Below are 17,460 nucleotides of genomic sequence, written 5' to 3'. Positions count from 1 at the left end.
TCCCTGCTACCTATCCGGCCGGGGGTCTGCGCCATAATGACGCAGATCACAGCTCGGTAACACCGATGTCATTGATCTATGCAGTATATCTATATATACTAAGATCAGTGTAGTGATACTAGAAGTCCCCCAGGGGGAATAACCCTAACCCCAGGGGGAATAACCCTAACCCCAGGGGCACTTCTAGTATATGTGTAACAAAAATAAAAATGTTTCTTTTAAAAAAAAAAATCCCCTCCCCTAATAAAAATTTGAATCACCCCCCTTTTCCCATTTCGCCTGAACTATTAAAGGGGTAGTGCGGCGCTCTACATTTATTCACTAAATAACACACATTACATAGTTATGATGACGCGGCAGAGGGGGGCCGGCATGAGGGACGGCTGGAGCAGTGCGGCCGGCCTCCCAAAGATGACGTCGTCGACTCAAGATGGCGGCCGGGGTTAACAGCGAAACCGCTTTAAACTGTCACATTCCTGATCTTACACGAAATTGCGAAGTGCAAAATTGCACATTTTTGGTCGCATCAAATTCAGAAAAATTGTGATAAAAAGCGATCAAAATGTCGCATATGCGCAATCAAGGTACCGATAGAAAGTACATGTCATGGTGCATAAAATGACACCTCACACAGCCCCATAGACTAAAGGATAAAAGTGCTATAAGCCTGGGAATAGAGCGATTTTGAGGAACATATATATTTTTTTATGGTGCGTTCACACCTACAGGATCTGCAGCTGATTTTCTGCAGCAGATTTCATTTAAATAACTGAACACAGCATCAAATCTGCTGCAGATCCTGTAGGTGTGAACGCACCCTTAAAAGGTTTTATTTTTTTAAAAAGGCTGCGGGTAGTCAGGGCACGATGGGAGTTGTAGTTTTGCACCAGCTGGGGGGCTGCTTATGCCCTAAATCATGATAGGAAGTGGCAGCTATGCCTGCATGATGGGAGTTGTAGTTCTGCAGCTATTACAGACCGGTAACACCAGGCTCAGCATTGGCCTACATTGCAGGCCTGGTCTATGGTGGATTTGACAGACAAAAGCTCCTTGTCAGGCTATGCGCCACCTATCACGGGGCTGTAAGGGTTAAATGCCGGACGCTTCCTATTGGAGCCCTCATGAGCATGTCTTTTAACTCCTTCGCTTCCAGAGCGCACGGCTCAGCCAGCACGCTGCTCATAGCCAGCAGTGTAGTGACGGGGTTAAGCAGTACGTCCCCTTTAAAAGGCGGGGAATAAACGTTGCTATAAATAGACCGTTGACGTCCACCCCGGCTAAGCCCAATCAATGACACATCCCCAATGCCCCGCCCTTTCCCTGTCACTCAACTGTGGTCTCAGCCAAAGACGATTAGCCGGAGGCGGGGCTTTATGATTCCCACGCCCTCTCATTGGTTTCTACGCGGAGTGACGTCACGCTCTCCGTCTCCCGGGTGACAAGGAAGGAGGAGGCGGGACACTCGGCCGGAAAGAGGTGGGAAAGAAGTCTTCTCTGATTGGCTGCTTCCATCGACACCTGGGCGGGACTCCGGTGGCTATTGGCTGACGTATGTTGAATGACGCCAAGTGGAGGCGTGGCCTGCAGGTGAGCGGGGTCCTAGAGGTATCGCATAGGAGGAGGAAAGAGGCTCCGCGGCCTGCGGGTCCTAGAGGTGACGGGGGAGTCTGTGTGCGGGCTCTGGACGTGTCAGCGCCCGAGGAGGAGACCCCGAGGTGCGGGCAGTTATTTACGGTAACGATGGAGGGGATGGGAAGGCCTGGGGTGGAACGTCCTAGCGGGGAGAGAGGCGGGAGGGGGATCTAACGGGGCCTGAGCTCGGGGAGGAGGCTGGGAGCTCCGGGAGGAGGGGGCGGCCGGGCCTGGGTGACTGCCGGGAGCGATGACAGGAGGCGGGGAGGCCTAAGCTGACAGGCTGCGGGGAATGGCGGGATGATCGGGCCTGCTGCAGCCGATCCCGGGGATCACATCACTGCGGCGGATCCGTCCTCCCTGACCGACCATTCTGCATCCGATCACAGCGATCCAGAGCCTGCAGCTTCTAACGGGGTAACGGGAGGAGAGTGCCCGCGGGGTAACGGGAGGAGAGTGCCGGCGGGGTAACGGGAGGAGAGTGCCCCGGGGGTAACGGGAGGAGAGTGCCGGCGGGGTAACGGGAGGAGAGTGCCCCGGGGGTAACGGGAGGAGAGTGCCCCGGGGGTAACGGGAGGAGAGTGCCGGCGGGGTAACGGGAGGAGAGTGCCCCGGGGGTAACGGGAGGAGAGTGCCCCGGGGGTAACGGGAGGAGAGTGCCGGCGGGGTAACGGGAGGAGAGTGCCGGCGGGGTAACGGGAGGAGAGTGCCGGCGGGGTAACGGGAGGAGAGTGCCGGCGGGGTAACGGGAGGAGAGTGCCCCGGGGGTAACGGGAGGAGAGTGCCGGCGGGGTAACGGGAGGAGAGTGCCGGCGGGGTAACGGGAGGAGAGTGCCGGCGGGGTAACGGGAGGAGAGTGCCCCGGGGGTAACGGGAGGAGAGTGCCCCCCGAGGGTAACGGGAGGAGAGTGCCCCCCGAGGGTAACGGGAGGGAGGAGAGTGCCCCCCGAGGGTAACGGGAGGGAGGAGAGTGCCCCCCGAGGGTAACGGGAGGGAGGAGAGTGCCCCCCGAGGGTAACGGGAGGGAGGAGAGTGCCCCCCGAGGGTAACGGGAGGGAGGAGAGTGCCCCCCGAGGGTAACGGGAGGGAGGAGAGTGCCCCCCGAGGGTAACGGGAGGGAGGAGAGTGCCCCCCGAGGGTAACGGGAGGGAGGAGAGTGCCCCCCGAGGGTAACGGGAGGGAGGAGAGTGCCCCCCGAGGGTAACGGGAGGGAGGAGAGTGCCCCCCGAGGGTAACGGGAGGGAGGAGAGTGCCCCCCGAGGGTAACGGGAGGGAGGAGAGTGCCCCCCGAGGGTAACGGGAGGGAGGAGAGTGCCCCCCGAGGGTAACGGGAGGGAGGAGAGTGCCCCCCGAGGGTAACGGGAGGGAGGAGAGTGCCCCCCGAGGGTAACGGGAGGGAGGAGAGTGCCCCCCGAGGGTAACGGGAGGGAGGAGAGTGCCCCCCGAGGGTAACGGGAGGGAGGAGAGTGCCCCCCGAGGGTAACGGGAGGGAGGAGAGTGCCCCCCGAGGGTAACGGGAGGGAGGAGAGTGCCCCCCGAGGGTAACGGGAGGGAGGAGAGTGCCCCCCGAGGGTAACGGGAGGGAGGAGAGTGCCCCCCGAGGGTAACGGGAGGGAGGGAGGGAGGAGAGTGCCCCACCATGGAGCCCTGTACCCGGGTAACGGGGTGAGCAGGGCTGTAGAGTCGGAGCTAGCTTTGGCTGGAGTCGGAGTTGGAGTCGGAAAAAAATGTACCGACTCCGACTCCAGCTTTAAAAAAAAATCTTTAAAAATTGTAGAATTAAATTTTACAAGTTTTCTCATGAATATATATTATGAGCAACATTCTAATAGGACACTGGCTCTATTACATAAGGGTGGTCGGGGAATATATCAGTAATAGGACACTGGTCTATTACATAAGGGTGGTCGGGGGAATATATCAGTAATAGGACACTGTCCCCATTACATAAGGGTGGTCGGGGAATATATCAGTAATAGGACACTGGCCCTATTACATAAGGGTGGTCGGGGAATATATCAGTAATAGGACACTGACCCTATTACATAAGGGTGGGTGGTCGGGGAATATATCAGTAATAGGACACTGGTCTATTACATAAGGGTGGTCGGGGGAATATATCAGTAATAGGACACTGGCCCTATTACATAAGGGTGGGTGGTCGGGGAATATATCAGTAATAGGACACTGACCCTATTACATAAGGGTGGGTGGTCGGGGAATATATCAGTAATAGGACACTGACCCTATTACATAAGGGTGCGTGGTCGGGGAATATATCAGTAATAGGACACTGGTCTATTACATAAGGGTGGTCGGGGGAATATATCAGTAATAGGACACTGGCCCTATTACATAAGGGGAGTCGGGGAATATATCAGTAATAGGACACTGGCCCTATTACATAAGAGTGGTCGGGGAATATATCAGTAATAGGACACTGGCCCTATTACATAAGAGTGGTCGGGGGAATATATCAGTAATAGGACACTGGCCCTATTACATAAGGGTGGTCGGGGGATATTTCAGTAATAGTTGTTGGTCACTATTTGGCAGTTTGTTTCTGAACTGGAAGAGTCCATTGTGTGTTTGTGCTATGGCTGCAGCAGGCTGTGTGTGTGTGTGTGTGTGTGTGTGTGTGTGTGTGTGTGTGTGTGTGTGTGTGCTATTGCGTGCCCCCACAGTGACCTTCTATATTACTGTGTGACCTCTCTCTATATCACTATGTGTGACCCCCTGTATATCACTATGTGTGACCCCCCTCTATATCACTGTGTGACCCCCTCTCTATATCACTGTGTGACCCCCTCTCTATATCACTGTGTGACCCCTCTCTATATCGCTATGTGTGACCCCTCTCTATATCACTATGTGTGACCCCTCTCTATATCACTATGTGTGACCCCCTCTCTGTATCACTGTGTGTGACCCCCTCTCTGTATCACTGTGTGTGACCCCCTCTCTGTATCACTGTGTGTGACCCCCTCTCTGTATCACTGTGTGTGACCCCTCTGTATCACTATGTGTGACCCCTCTGTATCACTATGTGTGACCCCTCTATATCACTATGTGTGACCCCTCTATATCGCTATGTGTGACCCCCTGTATATCGCTATGTGTCACCCCCTGTATATCACAGGGATCTGGCATTGTTAGCAGTGTTTCTTTGTGTATGGTGAATATTAGTTAGAAACACAGAAGATTGTCAGCAGGAAAAGACCACCTGCTCCATCTAGTCTAGTTGTGAGTAGTTCAGGACATGGAGGCTGGAGACTGGCTGCATCCACTGCACACACAGGAGAAGCTGCTTTATATACAGGATTCCTTTATTCCCTCAGGAGTCGCCCCAGGATCATGTAGGACATTAGGGAGAAGCTGCTGAGCCAGTGTGATAAATAACTCCCCTGGTATATGACCGGCCATTTATGAAGGAGCAGGAGTCGGTCCTGATAAAATTCAGGAGTCAGAGTTGGAGCTGCGGCTTACCGACTCCACAGCCCTGGTGGTGAGAGTGTCTTACTATGGTATCCGGACAATGGGCGGAGAGTGCCCCACTATGGGCGGAGAGTGCCCCACTATGGGCGGAGAGTGCCCCACTATGGGCGGAGAGTGCCCCACTATGGGCGGAGAGTGCCCCACTATGGGCGGAGAGTGCCCCACTATGGGCGGAGAGTGCCCCACTATGGGCGGAGAGTGCCCCACTATGGGCGGAGAGTGCCCCACTATGGGCGGAGAGTGCCCCACTATGGGCGGAGAGTGCCCCACTATGGGCGGAGAGTGCCCCACTATGGGCGGAGAGTGCCCCACTATGGGCGGAGAGTGCCCCACTATGGGCGGAGAGTGCCCCACTATGGGCGGAGAGTGCCCCACTATGGGCGGAGAGTGCCCCACTATGGGCGGAGAGTGCCCCACTATGGGCGGAGAGTGCCCCACTATGGGCGGAGAGTGCCCCACTATGGGCGGAGAGTGCCCCACTATGGGCGGAGAGTGCCCCACTATGGGCGGAGAGTGCCCCACTATGGAGCCCGGTACCCGGGTGATGGGCAGTGACTGCTCCGCTATAGCATTTCATCCCTGGTCTTCTCCTTGTGGTCTATGTGAGACACTGTATGTGAGCGGCCGCCACCCATATACAACTCCCGGCCATAAGATGATTTATCTGACTGGAGGAGACATTGGGGGGAGATTAATCAAAGAGTGTAAAATATACACTGGTGTAAACTGCCCACAGCAACCAATCACAGCTCAGCTTTTAGTCTTGGTAAAATGAAAGCTGAGCTGTGATTGGTTACTGTGGGCAGTTTACACCAGTGTATATTTTTATACCCTTTGATAAATGTGGGCCTGTATGTGTAGACACTATGACAGCGACCGCCATTGGTGTACAGTATTTGTCATGTTTGTCGTGAAATCTTTAGTCTGTATAATGTCGCCAATGGAGATGGAAAAACCTATAACAGCCCTCCGAGACTATGTATCATATTGTAAGACATAGTGCCTCAGAGCTGCACTCACTATTCTGCTGGTGGGGTCACTGTGGACATACATTACGGATCCTGAGTTACATCCTGCATTATACTCCAGAGCTGCACTCACTATTCTGTTGGTGGAGTAACTGTGTACATACATTACATTACTGATCCTGTACTGATCCTGAGTTACATCCTGTATTATACTCCAGAGCTGCACTCACTATTCTGCTGGTGGGGTCACTGTGTACATACATTACTTATCCTTTACTGATCCTAAGTTACATCCAGTGCAGTGAGTGCAGCTCTAGAGTATAATACTGGATGTAACTCAGGATCAGTACAAGATCAGTAATGTATGTACACAGTGACCCCACCAGCAGAATAGCGAATGCAGCTCTGGTGTATAATACAGGATGTAACTCAGGATCAGTAATGTAATGTATGTACACAGTGACCCCACCAGCAGGATAGTGAGTGCAGCTCTGGAGTATAATAAAGGATGTAACTCAGGATCAGTAATGTAATGTATGTACACAGTGACCCCACCAGCAGAATAGCGAATGCAGCTCTGGAGTATAATACAGGATGTAACTCAGGATCAGTAATGTAATTTATGTACACAGTGACCCCACCAGCAGAATAGTGAGTGCAGCTCTGGAGTATAATACAGGATGTAACTCAGGATCAGTAATGTAATGTATGTACACAGTGACCCCACCAGCAGGATAGTGAGTGCAGCTCTAGGGTATAATACAGGATGTAACTCAGGATCAGTAATGTAATGTATGTACACAGTGACCCCACCAGCAGGATAGTGAGTGCAGCTCTGGAGTATAATACAGGATGTAACTCAGGATCAGTAATGTAATGTATGTACACAGTGACCCCACCAGCAGGATAGTGAGTGCAGCTCTAGGGTATAATACAGGATGTAACTCAGGATCAGTAATGTAATGTATGTACACAGTGACCCCACCAGCAGGATAGTGAGTGCAGCTCTGGAGTATAATACAGGATGTAACTCAGGATCAGTGTGACGTATCACAAAAACATGGTGGGCAGTGTTGAGCCTTCCTTGTCACATGGAGATTGACACTGATGACCTGTGCCCTGTCCTGTATGTCTCTGTCTCTCTGAGCAGCCGCCGCCTTCCTCTGTCACCTCTCCCTTACATCAGAGAGGGAATGTCTGGGTCATGGCCCCTCACACCTTGCCCCAGGCTCCTATTCAAGTCTCGAAAGAATGTAAATGTGAGTCAGGTTTTTCTTTCGGATACTGGAATACCCCTTTAAATTGAGCTTGTTATGGAAAAAAGGACAGATTATTTAATTCATTATTAAACATATTTATTTTTAGGAATTTTTGTGATTTTTTTTTTTAATTTTTTTATTTTTTATTTTCTCTCTTATTGATATAAAATCCATAAACGTGTACGTTTTCATTTGGGTCAGGCCGAGTAACAAGCTGAGACTTTCTGTTCAGTCATGTTCTAATACTGTACAGTCCCTTAACTACATACTAAGTCCTCTTAAAACCATAGACAATCAGATTTTGACTGTATGTATTAAAGTTGGTCACACTGTTGCGCATAGTATTATTTACCAATCTGGTGCCCCTTTAAGGATGGGTGATGGGCTTGGCTCTGGTTGTAGATGGAGTAGGGTGTGTGTATGTGTGGCCGTACATGATATATGACAGATCACTTGTGGGATGATGATGCCTGGAGAGGACCGATAAAGAGTGTGGCTATAGCTGGTCTCATACTGTGTGCCCAAGGCTGCCCGCAGGACAGGAGCGTGTGGATACAGGGCGGGAGTGTGCGCCTGGGGGGGCTGCCCGCAGGACAGGAGCGTGTGCCCGCAGGACGGGAGTGTGTGCCCGGGGGGCTGCCCGTAGGACAGGAGTGTGTGCCCGGGGGGCTGCCCGCAGGACAGGAGCGTGTGCCCGCAGGACGGGAGTGTGCGCCCAGGGGGCTGGCCGCAGGACAGGAGCGTGTGGACGCAGGGCGGGAGTGTGTGCCCGGGGGGCTGCCCGCAGGACAGGAGCGTGTGGACGCAGGGCGGGAGTGTGCGCCCGGGGGGGGATGCCCGCAGGACAGGAGCGTGTGGACGCAGGGCGGGAGTGTGCGCCCGGGGGGCTGCCCGCAGGACAGGAGCATTTGGACGCAGGGCGGGAGTGTGCGCCCGGGGGGCTGCCCGCAGGACAGGAGCGTGTGCCCGCAGGACGGGAGTGTGCGCCTGGTGGGCTGCCTGCAGGACAGGAGCGTGTGGACGCAGGGCGGGAGTGTGCGCCTGGGGGGGCTGCCAGCAGGACAGCAGCGTGTGCCCGCAGGACGGGAGTGTGCGCCCGGGGGGATGCCCGCAGGACAGGAGTGTGTGCCCGGGGGGCTGCCCGCAGGACAGCAGCGTGTGCCCGCAGGACGGGAGTGTGCACCCGGGGGGCTGCCCGCAGGACGGGAGTGTGCGCCCGGGGGGCTGCCCGCAGGACAGGAGTGTGTGCCCGGGGGGCTGCCCGCAGGACAGGAGCATGTGCCCGCAGGACGGGAGTGTGTGCCTGGGGGGGCTGCCTGCAGGACGGGAGTGTGCGCCTGGGGGGCTGCCCGCAGGACAGGAGTGTGTGCCTGCATGACGGGATTGTGCGCGGGGGGGGCTGCCCGCAGGGTGGGAGCGTGTAGACGCAGGGCGGGAGCGTGTGCCTAGAGGTTTACGAGATCTATTACTATAAAGAGGAGGATAGAATTCTGTTCTCTTCGGGGGGGATCTGCTATAGTTATTCAGCAATATCCCCAAATTGTTCCTAGCACCTACTTTCTCTATTGATGGCTGCTCCTATTGGCTTCTATTAGGGTCTATCCAAATCCTAGCCTCTCTTGTGTGAGGTTTAGAGGACTTATCACTGTGGCTTCTAGTAGTGGTCAGTGATAGTAGTGGCAGTGAAATTCTTTGTATTGTGGTGATTTATACATCAGAGCTACAGATCTATGGTTGTGAACTTGTGTGGATCACTATCAAGGTGCTTAACATGGCCAATAAAGAGGAATGCAGCACAATACACATATATATATATATATATATATACACATATATATGTATATGTATATGTATATATATATATATATATATATATGTATATGTATATATATATATAATATATATATATATGTGTATGTGTGTGTGTGTATATATATATATATATATATATATATATGTGTGTGTATACACTACTAGACTGTGCACTCACTGGGGGAGGGGTTACACTAGACTGTGCACTGACTGGGGTTGGGTGTCTACACTACCCTGTACACTTAGCCAAATAATATATATCTTAGGTGGCGTTTACTAGTAAAGTAGTGGCCATCTTTGCGGCCTGTAGGGCATGGCCAGGTGACAGGGATTCTGGTGTATGTCTTTGTAGAGCCAAAACCTTGTCCCTCTGATGGATGTGAATGTACAATCTTGTCTCCTAACACTAATAACCTTGTTCTTTGTCATTTTTAGGTTCTAGAAATATAGGTGGGGGGCGCCTGTCCTGATCCCAGAGGTCCTGCCCGCCCCCCACCATGGGCAACGCCGCTACGGCCAAGAAAGGGGGCGAGATTGAAAGTGGTGAGTACATGTCTGGTCATCCGTTAGTTATACCTGCATCTTCTGCGGGTCTCTATAGGGTATAGATGGTGGGAGTGGGTGGGTGGGTTATGGTGGAAGGCATTTTGTGTCAAATCAGAGATGGCATTATCTGTTAGGCACTTAGCAGTAGGCCAAGCCCTCCGTGACTGTCTGTTACCGTCATGCACTATAGGATCTCCGCACCTCAATCGGGCTGCACTCCTCCCTGCAATGAATGGAGTGCTGCCACACCTGCATCGCCCTCACCTCCCCAGCACTCCATTAGTTCTTTATAGGGGGGCCAAACGGTTCCAAATAGAGAAAGCATGGGGATCAGACCTGATAGGCACTTAAAGGAGTATTCCATTCTGAAGAGTTCTAACAAGCCCATCAGTGGAGAACCCACCACTGGGATGCCCACCCATCCTGAGAAGGCTTTTTTTTTTTTTTTTGCAGACAATCTTTTAAATCATTTTATTATGTTTTAATCCCATAAACTGATTACTGTGTCACATCTTTATTATAATATAATATTATACCTGTGGTCAGCCACTATTTATATGCTCAGGAGCCCGTTGACTGGCATACTAAACGGCTATTACTACTATTATTACTGCTGTTACAACTACTATTACTTCCACTATTTTATAGCTCCTAATATTACAACTGCTGGTACTACTACTATTATTACTACTGCCTGTGGTGGTGCTACTTACTACTATTACTTCCACTATTACTACTGCTGGTACTACTATTACTGTTACTTCTACTATTACTATTATTACTACTGCCTGTGGTGGTGCTACTACTACTATTACTACTGCTGGTACTGTTATTACTGTTACTTATACTATTACTACTGCTGGTACTATTATTACTGCCTGTGGTGGTTCTACTACTACTATTGCTACTGCCGTTACTGCTATTACTGTTACTTCTATTACTACTACTGCTGGTGCTGCTACTACTACCACCGCTGGTAATATACTATTACCACTGCTGGTACTGCTACTACCACCACTGCTGGTACTACTATAACTATTACTACTGCTGCTGGTACTAATACTATTACAACTTTTACAGCTGCTGCGTTGTTACACTTTTATTAGCTGCCGCAGCTACTATACTACTATTACCGCTAGTATTATACCTGCTGACACTACTTTGTCTTGTATTATTACAGCTTCTATTACTTCCACTACTATAGCTTCTATTACTACTATAACACTACAATAGCTATTACTACTACATCTGCTATTACTATAGGTACTACCATACTACTTTTACCACTACTGTTAGTAGTACTGTAGTTGTCAGTACTATACCTGCTGCTAGTGCTCTAGTTACTTCTATACTTATAGTACTTTTACCACTACTACAGTTACCATGAAAAAAAGCCATTACTACTACAACTTCTATTACTACGATACTATAATTACTATAAGACTGTACTATACTATTATTAGTAGTAGTACTGCTATTACTCTTAATACTACTGCTATGATTCCTTTACTATAATGTTACTACAGCTGCTATTACTACTACTGTTACATGTGCTTGAACTATTACTGCTACAGTCTTTTACTACAACTTTCACCGTCACTTACTGTGATTACTGTCATTATATGACTGCTACAATTACTATTTTACTAATATGACTGCTACTCTTACTACTACTTTCATTTTACTGCCACTATGACTATTACTACTACTTTCATTATCCCGGTAAGGCTGGGCTCACCCTACATTTTTGCAATCTTCTTTTTTTTTTTTTTCTATCCGTTTTTTGCAAAAAAATGGATGCCTTTGTGTGTATCCGTTTTGATCAGTTTTTTCCATTGACTTCCATTATCGGATCTGTTTTTTTTTTGTTTAACAGACACAAAAATAAGATCAACTTGTGTACGTTAAAAAAAGTTTTTTTTTTTTTTTATAATAGAAGTCAATGGAAAAATGGATACACAAAGGTATCAGTTTTGTTCTTCCTTTAAAAAAAAAAATAATTGCAAAAACGTAGTGTGAACCCAGCCTAAGGTCCCTTTCATACATCTGTTAATTCCTCAGATACGGACAGAATGCGGGCCGATTCATTTCCATGCATATTCGTACGTGTTGCGGGTCCGTGTTGGGGCAGGGCCCCATGGCGTAAAAATACTGGCGAGCTGTAATACCGCCCACAGGATTCCCTATAGTGAATGAAGGAGTCCCTTGCAGCCACTGACAGGTTGCGGGTGCACGTCCGTTGTCCTGGCCATAGCCGTGAGTCAGCAGTGCTATTGTATGACTATTGCTCTCCCCATTATTACTGTGGTGGTGTACATGAGCCCACCCATCATCCCTCCATCCCTGTACAGTGAGACTCTACAACTCATGCAGTTAGCAGACACTGGGTTTTCTTTCCTTAGTTCTGATGCTGATCCATTAAATTAGCCACAATTCCTCATTATGGGGATTCTATTTAAGGGTAGCTTCACACGTACTGTATCGCAGCAGATTTGATGGTGCGGATCCGCAGCAGATTAAGGATGCGTTGACAAGTACAGGATCTGTAGCAGATTTGATGGCGCAGATTTGAAGCTGCAGATTCAAAGCAAATCAATTCTGTGCCATCAAATCTGCTGCAGATCCTGTGCGTGTGAACCCACCCTAAGGGTAGCTTCACACGTACCGTATTGCAGCTCATTCTCTGCTGCGGATCCGCAGCACATGTGACTAGATGAATGAACACAGTATTAAATCCGCACTGTAAAATCAGATTTGATGGTACAGATTTGATGCTGTGTACATTCATGTAGTCAAATCTGCTGCGGATCCGCAGCAGAGAATGAGCTGCAATACGGTACGTGTGAAGCTACCCTAAAGGGGTATTTCCATCATGTACAGTGTTGGTGTATAGCTGGGATATACCATTACTATATGATCAGCAGAGGGCCAGAAGAACAATCCAGAGAGTAGCTTGTGTATTTCTGGGGGTAGACAGGTTACACTGGGGTCTGGGATACATGTGGGGGGGAGGGGTTACACTGGGGGCTGGGATACATGTGGGGGGGGAGGGGTTACACTGGGGGCTGGGATACATGTGGGGGGGAGGGGTTACACTGGGGTCTGGGATACATGTGGGGGGAGGGGTTACACTGGGGGCTGGGATACATGTGGGGGGGAGGGGTTACACTGGAGTCTGGGATACATGTGGGGTGGATGGGTTACACTGGGGGCTCGGATACATGTGGGGTGGACGTATTACACTGGGGTCTGGGATACATGTGGGGTGGACGTATTACACTGGGCTCTGGGATACATGTGAGGGAGGGTTACACTGGGGGCTGGGATACATGTGGGATGGTGGGGTTACACTGGGGGCTGGGATACATGTGGGGTGGACTGGTTACACTGGGGGCTGGGATACATGTGGGGTGGACTGGTTACACTGGGCTCTGGGATACATGTGGGGTGGACGGGTTACACTGGGGGCTGGGATACATGTGGGATGGTGGGGTTACACTGGGGGCTGGGATACATGTGGGGTGGACGGGTTACACTGGGGGCTGGGATACATGTGGGGTGGACGGGTTACACTGGGCTCTGGGATACATGTGGGGTGGACGGGTTACACTGGGGTCTGGGATACATGTGGGGTGGACGGGTTACACTGGGGCTGGGATACATGTGGGGTGGACGTATTACACTGGGGTCTGGGATACATGTGGGGTGGACGGGTTACACTGGGGTCTGGGATACATGTGAGGGGGGGTTACACTGGGGGCTGGGATACATGTGGGGTGGACGGGTTACACTGGGGGCTGGGATACATGTGGGGTGGACGGGTTACACTGGGGGCTGGGATACATGTGGGGTGGACGGGTTACACTGGGGGCTGGGATACATGTGGGGTGGACGGGTTACACTGGGCTCTGGGATACATGTGGGGTGGACGGGTTACACTGGGGGCTGGGATACATGTGGGGTGGACGGGTTACACTGGGGGCTGGGATACATGTGGGGTGGACGGGTTACACTGGGGGCTGGGATACATGTGGGGTGGACGGGTTACACTGGGGGCTGGGATACATGTGGGGTGGACGGGTTACACTGGGCTCTGGGATACATGTGGGGTGGACGGGTTACACTGGGCTCTGGGATACATGTGGGGTGGACGGGTTACACTGGGGGCTGGGATACATGTGGGGTGGACGGGTTACACTGGGGGCTGGGATACATGTGGGGTGGACGGGTTACACTGGGCTCTGGGATACATGTGGGGTGGACGGGTTACACTGGGGGCTGGGATACATGTGGGGTGGACGGGTTACACTGGGGGCTGGGATACATGTGGGGTGGACGGGTTACACTGGGGGCTGGGATACATGTGGGGGGGGGAAGGGGTTACACTGGGCTCTGGGATACATGTGGGGGGGAAGGGGTTACACTGGGCTCTGGGATACATGTGGGGGGGAGGGGTTACACTGGGGGCTGGGATACATGTGGGGGGGGAGGGGTTACACTGGGGGCTGGGATACATGTGGGGTGGACGGGTTACACTGGGCTCTGGGATACATGTGGGGTGGACGGGTTACACTGGGGGCTGGGATACATGTGGGGTGGACGGGTTACACTGGGGGCTGGGATACATGTGGGGTGGACGGGTTACACTGGGCTCTGGGATACATGTGGGGTGGACGGGTTACACTGGGGGCTGGGATACATGTGGGGTGGACGGGTTACACTGGGCTCTGGGATACATGTGGGGTGGACGGGTTACACTGGGGGCTGCGATACATTTGGGTTACACTGTGTGGGTGACAGCCCCGGGCCGCCCATTACCACTGCAGTCAGGGGATGACGCTGGTCAGTGTCCAGGATATTAGTGTGAGGTTTACATCTGTTGTGAGCGGGGATTTAATGGAGTCGGTCTCTGTGTCATTGTAAAACCCTACGAGAACAGCAGATACAATATACAGGTAATGTGGTGACATATAATGCGGCGGCACCTGATGGATGTTATTTACCGGGTGACCGGACTGAAGGGCCATGTGTTAGTAATGGGTTAATGGTGGCATGCTGCAGGTCACTTGTAATGAGCTTTTATCCCGGGTTAATCCCCTTTAGCAGATAAAAATAGCTAGCCCGTCCCCTCATAACAGGGTCAGCGGTGGGCTGTTGCGTCTCTTCCTGCCCCCCCCTTTCTTCCTCCCACCTCCTGTCCAGTGGTCTGCAGAGCATCGCACCCCCTGCACAGCGGATGCTCCGTCTCCGCAGCCGATGCTCTCCTCCACCGCGGGCATCTTTCGGCGCTGGAAACTGGCTACATCTCAGCTCAGCTCCTCGACCCCTGCTGTGGACCGAGAGGGGTGGGAACGCTACGGTACAGGAGTGATTGCAGACTACGCAAGGGCTGATGTATGGGATTGGTCACTGTGAGGTCTTGTATCTACAAATGCAAAGACCCTGACTTGATCCATACCCATTACCGCTTTTGGACGTCAGGGTTGTATAGGGGTATAGGGCTTTTGGGGATCACTCGCCTGCTCTATTGGACGTCAGAAATGCGGGCCTGTGCCTAGGCTAGTTGCGTTACATTGTGCGCCCTATTTGCTTGGCATAGCCTACTACGTTTACCTACTACGTGTGCCGTTTCTAGCAACTCGCAGAGAAAAGTAGTTCATTCCTCTAACTAGGCACCTGCAGAGAGCACCATCTTAGATGTGACTGCAAAACTATTCTTGACATTGCATGCTGTTTCTATAGAGAGGATGGATAGCGGGGATCATGGCGTCACTTATCTCTGGGAAACAGTAGGTTTATTGTGCCCCCCGTGTGCCAGATGACGCTGCCTAGTGGCCCTTCCCAAAGTGTACAGCCCGCTCTTTGTACTGTTTATAGAGACCATATGACTGCCTATAACTTCTTATACTTGCTGTATGTGACTGCCCATAGATTTAAAGTAGATATATATATACACACAGTGGTGCCTTGGATTACGAGCATAATTCATTCCGGGACCGTGCTTGTAATCCAAATCCATTCTTAAACCAAAGCAAATTTTCCCATAAGAAATCATAGAAATGCAGACAATTGGTCCCACACCCCCCCAAAAAATAATTATTTATTCTAAATAAGATGTAGAACAAATGAAACAAACAATGAGAAACAGCTGAATATGTGATATTATAAGTTACTGTGCAGTATAGCAATCATCATGTGGTGTATAATGTATAGTACCTGCATAAACCTGAAAAACCGCAGCAGTTTGTAGATACAGGATGGAGATGCAGATCCCCATAATGAAGTAGTGTAGTACAACAGGCTAGAATAGAGAAGCAGGGCTGCTGTCAGAGGTCTGTGTGGTTACATGACAGCAATGGGGAAAGGGGTGTGTTCATCATGGACCAATCAGGAAGTGAGAATCTCAGAGCTGTGCTGGAGGACAGATAGAGAAACTTTCTATACAGCAGTTTGAATGGCTGAGTGTAAGTGCAGGCACATTATAGTAGCAGTGTGTATAGCTGAGTGTGAGTGCAGGCACATTATAGAAGGAATGGAGAGGATGGGAAACACAAGGGCTGACAGAGAGTGCACGGAGCATGAAGGAATGAGCAGGGCAGATGTGGGCACATACATGCAACGCTCTGTCTGGGGAGAGAGGGGTTACAGCTATAAAGAGATTACCCCCACAGTCCTGTCCTCTGATGGAAGCCCCAGCCTGAAGTGGATCTGCTATGATCTGGAAGGTGAGGGAGACTTGCTGGGTCAGAGTACAGGGCTGTAAATTAGCTCTTATAAAGAATGAAACCTTTCTATAGGTGGCAGCAGAGAGACTGATTCTTTTTGAAAGGGAACTGATTAGCAGGGGGTGCCACTTCCCTTCTTCCTACAGCTATTCGGTGGCCACGATTTTTGCTGGAAAAATGTAATGGAAACCTCAAAAGAAGAAATTAAAGAAAAAAAAAAAATCCTAGTTGTGACCCCAGCTGTGAAGCGGTTAAGTAACCACGTCGGTGGCGGGGAGCTCTGCCGAGATTTGCTGCTTCGTCTCCAGAGATTCTGAGAAATGTCAAGGATGTTCCCTGTAATGTAAACTTCCCAATAATCCCAGGAATATACACGGGGCACTGGTAGATACTGGAGAATTCCACTTACGTAGAGAACATCCGATCTGGGACATATAGTGGCAGTCTAACCCTGGCCTAAGACGTGGTGGTCAAACCCACAGGGCCGACTAACCGCCTAGTATGTATAGGAAGGGGCGCGGGGGCCCTCCATACAATGTAGGGGAAGGTCCATTATACCAAATACCTCTCCTTTCCCCATTCAGGACACATAAATGCTCCGCTGAACTTAGCGTCCATGTGTATGGGGATAACAGCTATTATACATGTATACCTAATAGAAGAAATGGCTTGCGGACTCCACTTTCTCCAGTAGACAGGCTACGGATTGTATATGTGACCCTATAGGGCCGAGCTAATAAGTAGCCAACACTGAACAAGATGGATTGCAGGTAAGTATAATCCAGTTTTACAGCCTTTGGAGGAGATTTATCCAACATGGTGTAAAGTGAAACTGGCTCAGTTGCCCCTAGCAACCAATCAGATTCCACCTTTCATTTTCTAAAGCGTCTGAGGAATGAAAGGTGGAATCTGATTGGTTGCTAGGGGCAACTGAGCCAGTTTCACTTTATACCATGTTGGATAAATCTCCCCCCTTTAAGTACAGATATAGCAGAGCTGAACTGTGAGGACAAACTCATTCTG

General features: G+C 50.8%; 1 protein-coding gene across 4 annotated transcripts in view; it reads left to right on the top strand.

Annotated features, from left to right (window-relative positions):
* Positions 1–1,494: 1,494 nt before the first annotated feature.
* The window catches only part of LOC138767893 (cAMP-dependent protein kinase catalytic subunit alpha), a 45,119-nt gene continuing 29,153 nt past the window's right edge, over positions 1,495–17,460 (top strand). Inside the window, exons 1-2 of one of the 4 annotated variants that reach the window (XM_069945782.1) lie at positions 1,495–1,587; positions 9,602–9,709. In XM_069945782.1, coding sequence (XP_069801883.1) covers positions 9,664–9,709 — 46 coding nt within the window. In that variant the 5' untranslated portion in view covers positions 1,495–1,587; positions 9,602–9,663. The other 3 variants (XM_069945774.1, XM_069945766.1, XM_069945790.1) reach the window with 3 other exon arrangements.

This window comes from Dendropsophus ebraccatus, chromosome 1, assembly GCF_027789765.1.
Source record: "Dendropsophus ebraccatus isolate aDenEbr1 chromosome 1, aDenEbr1.pat, whole genome shotgun sequence".
Classification (NCBI taxonomy): Eukaryota; Metazoa; Chordata; class Amphibia; order Anura; family Hylidae; genus Dendropsophus; species Dendropsophus ebraccatus.
Note: the sequence above shows the minus strand (reverse complement) of the source record. Positions and strands in the feature narration are given on the sequence as shown.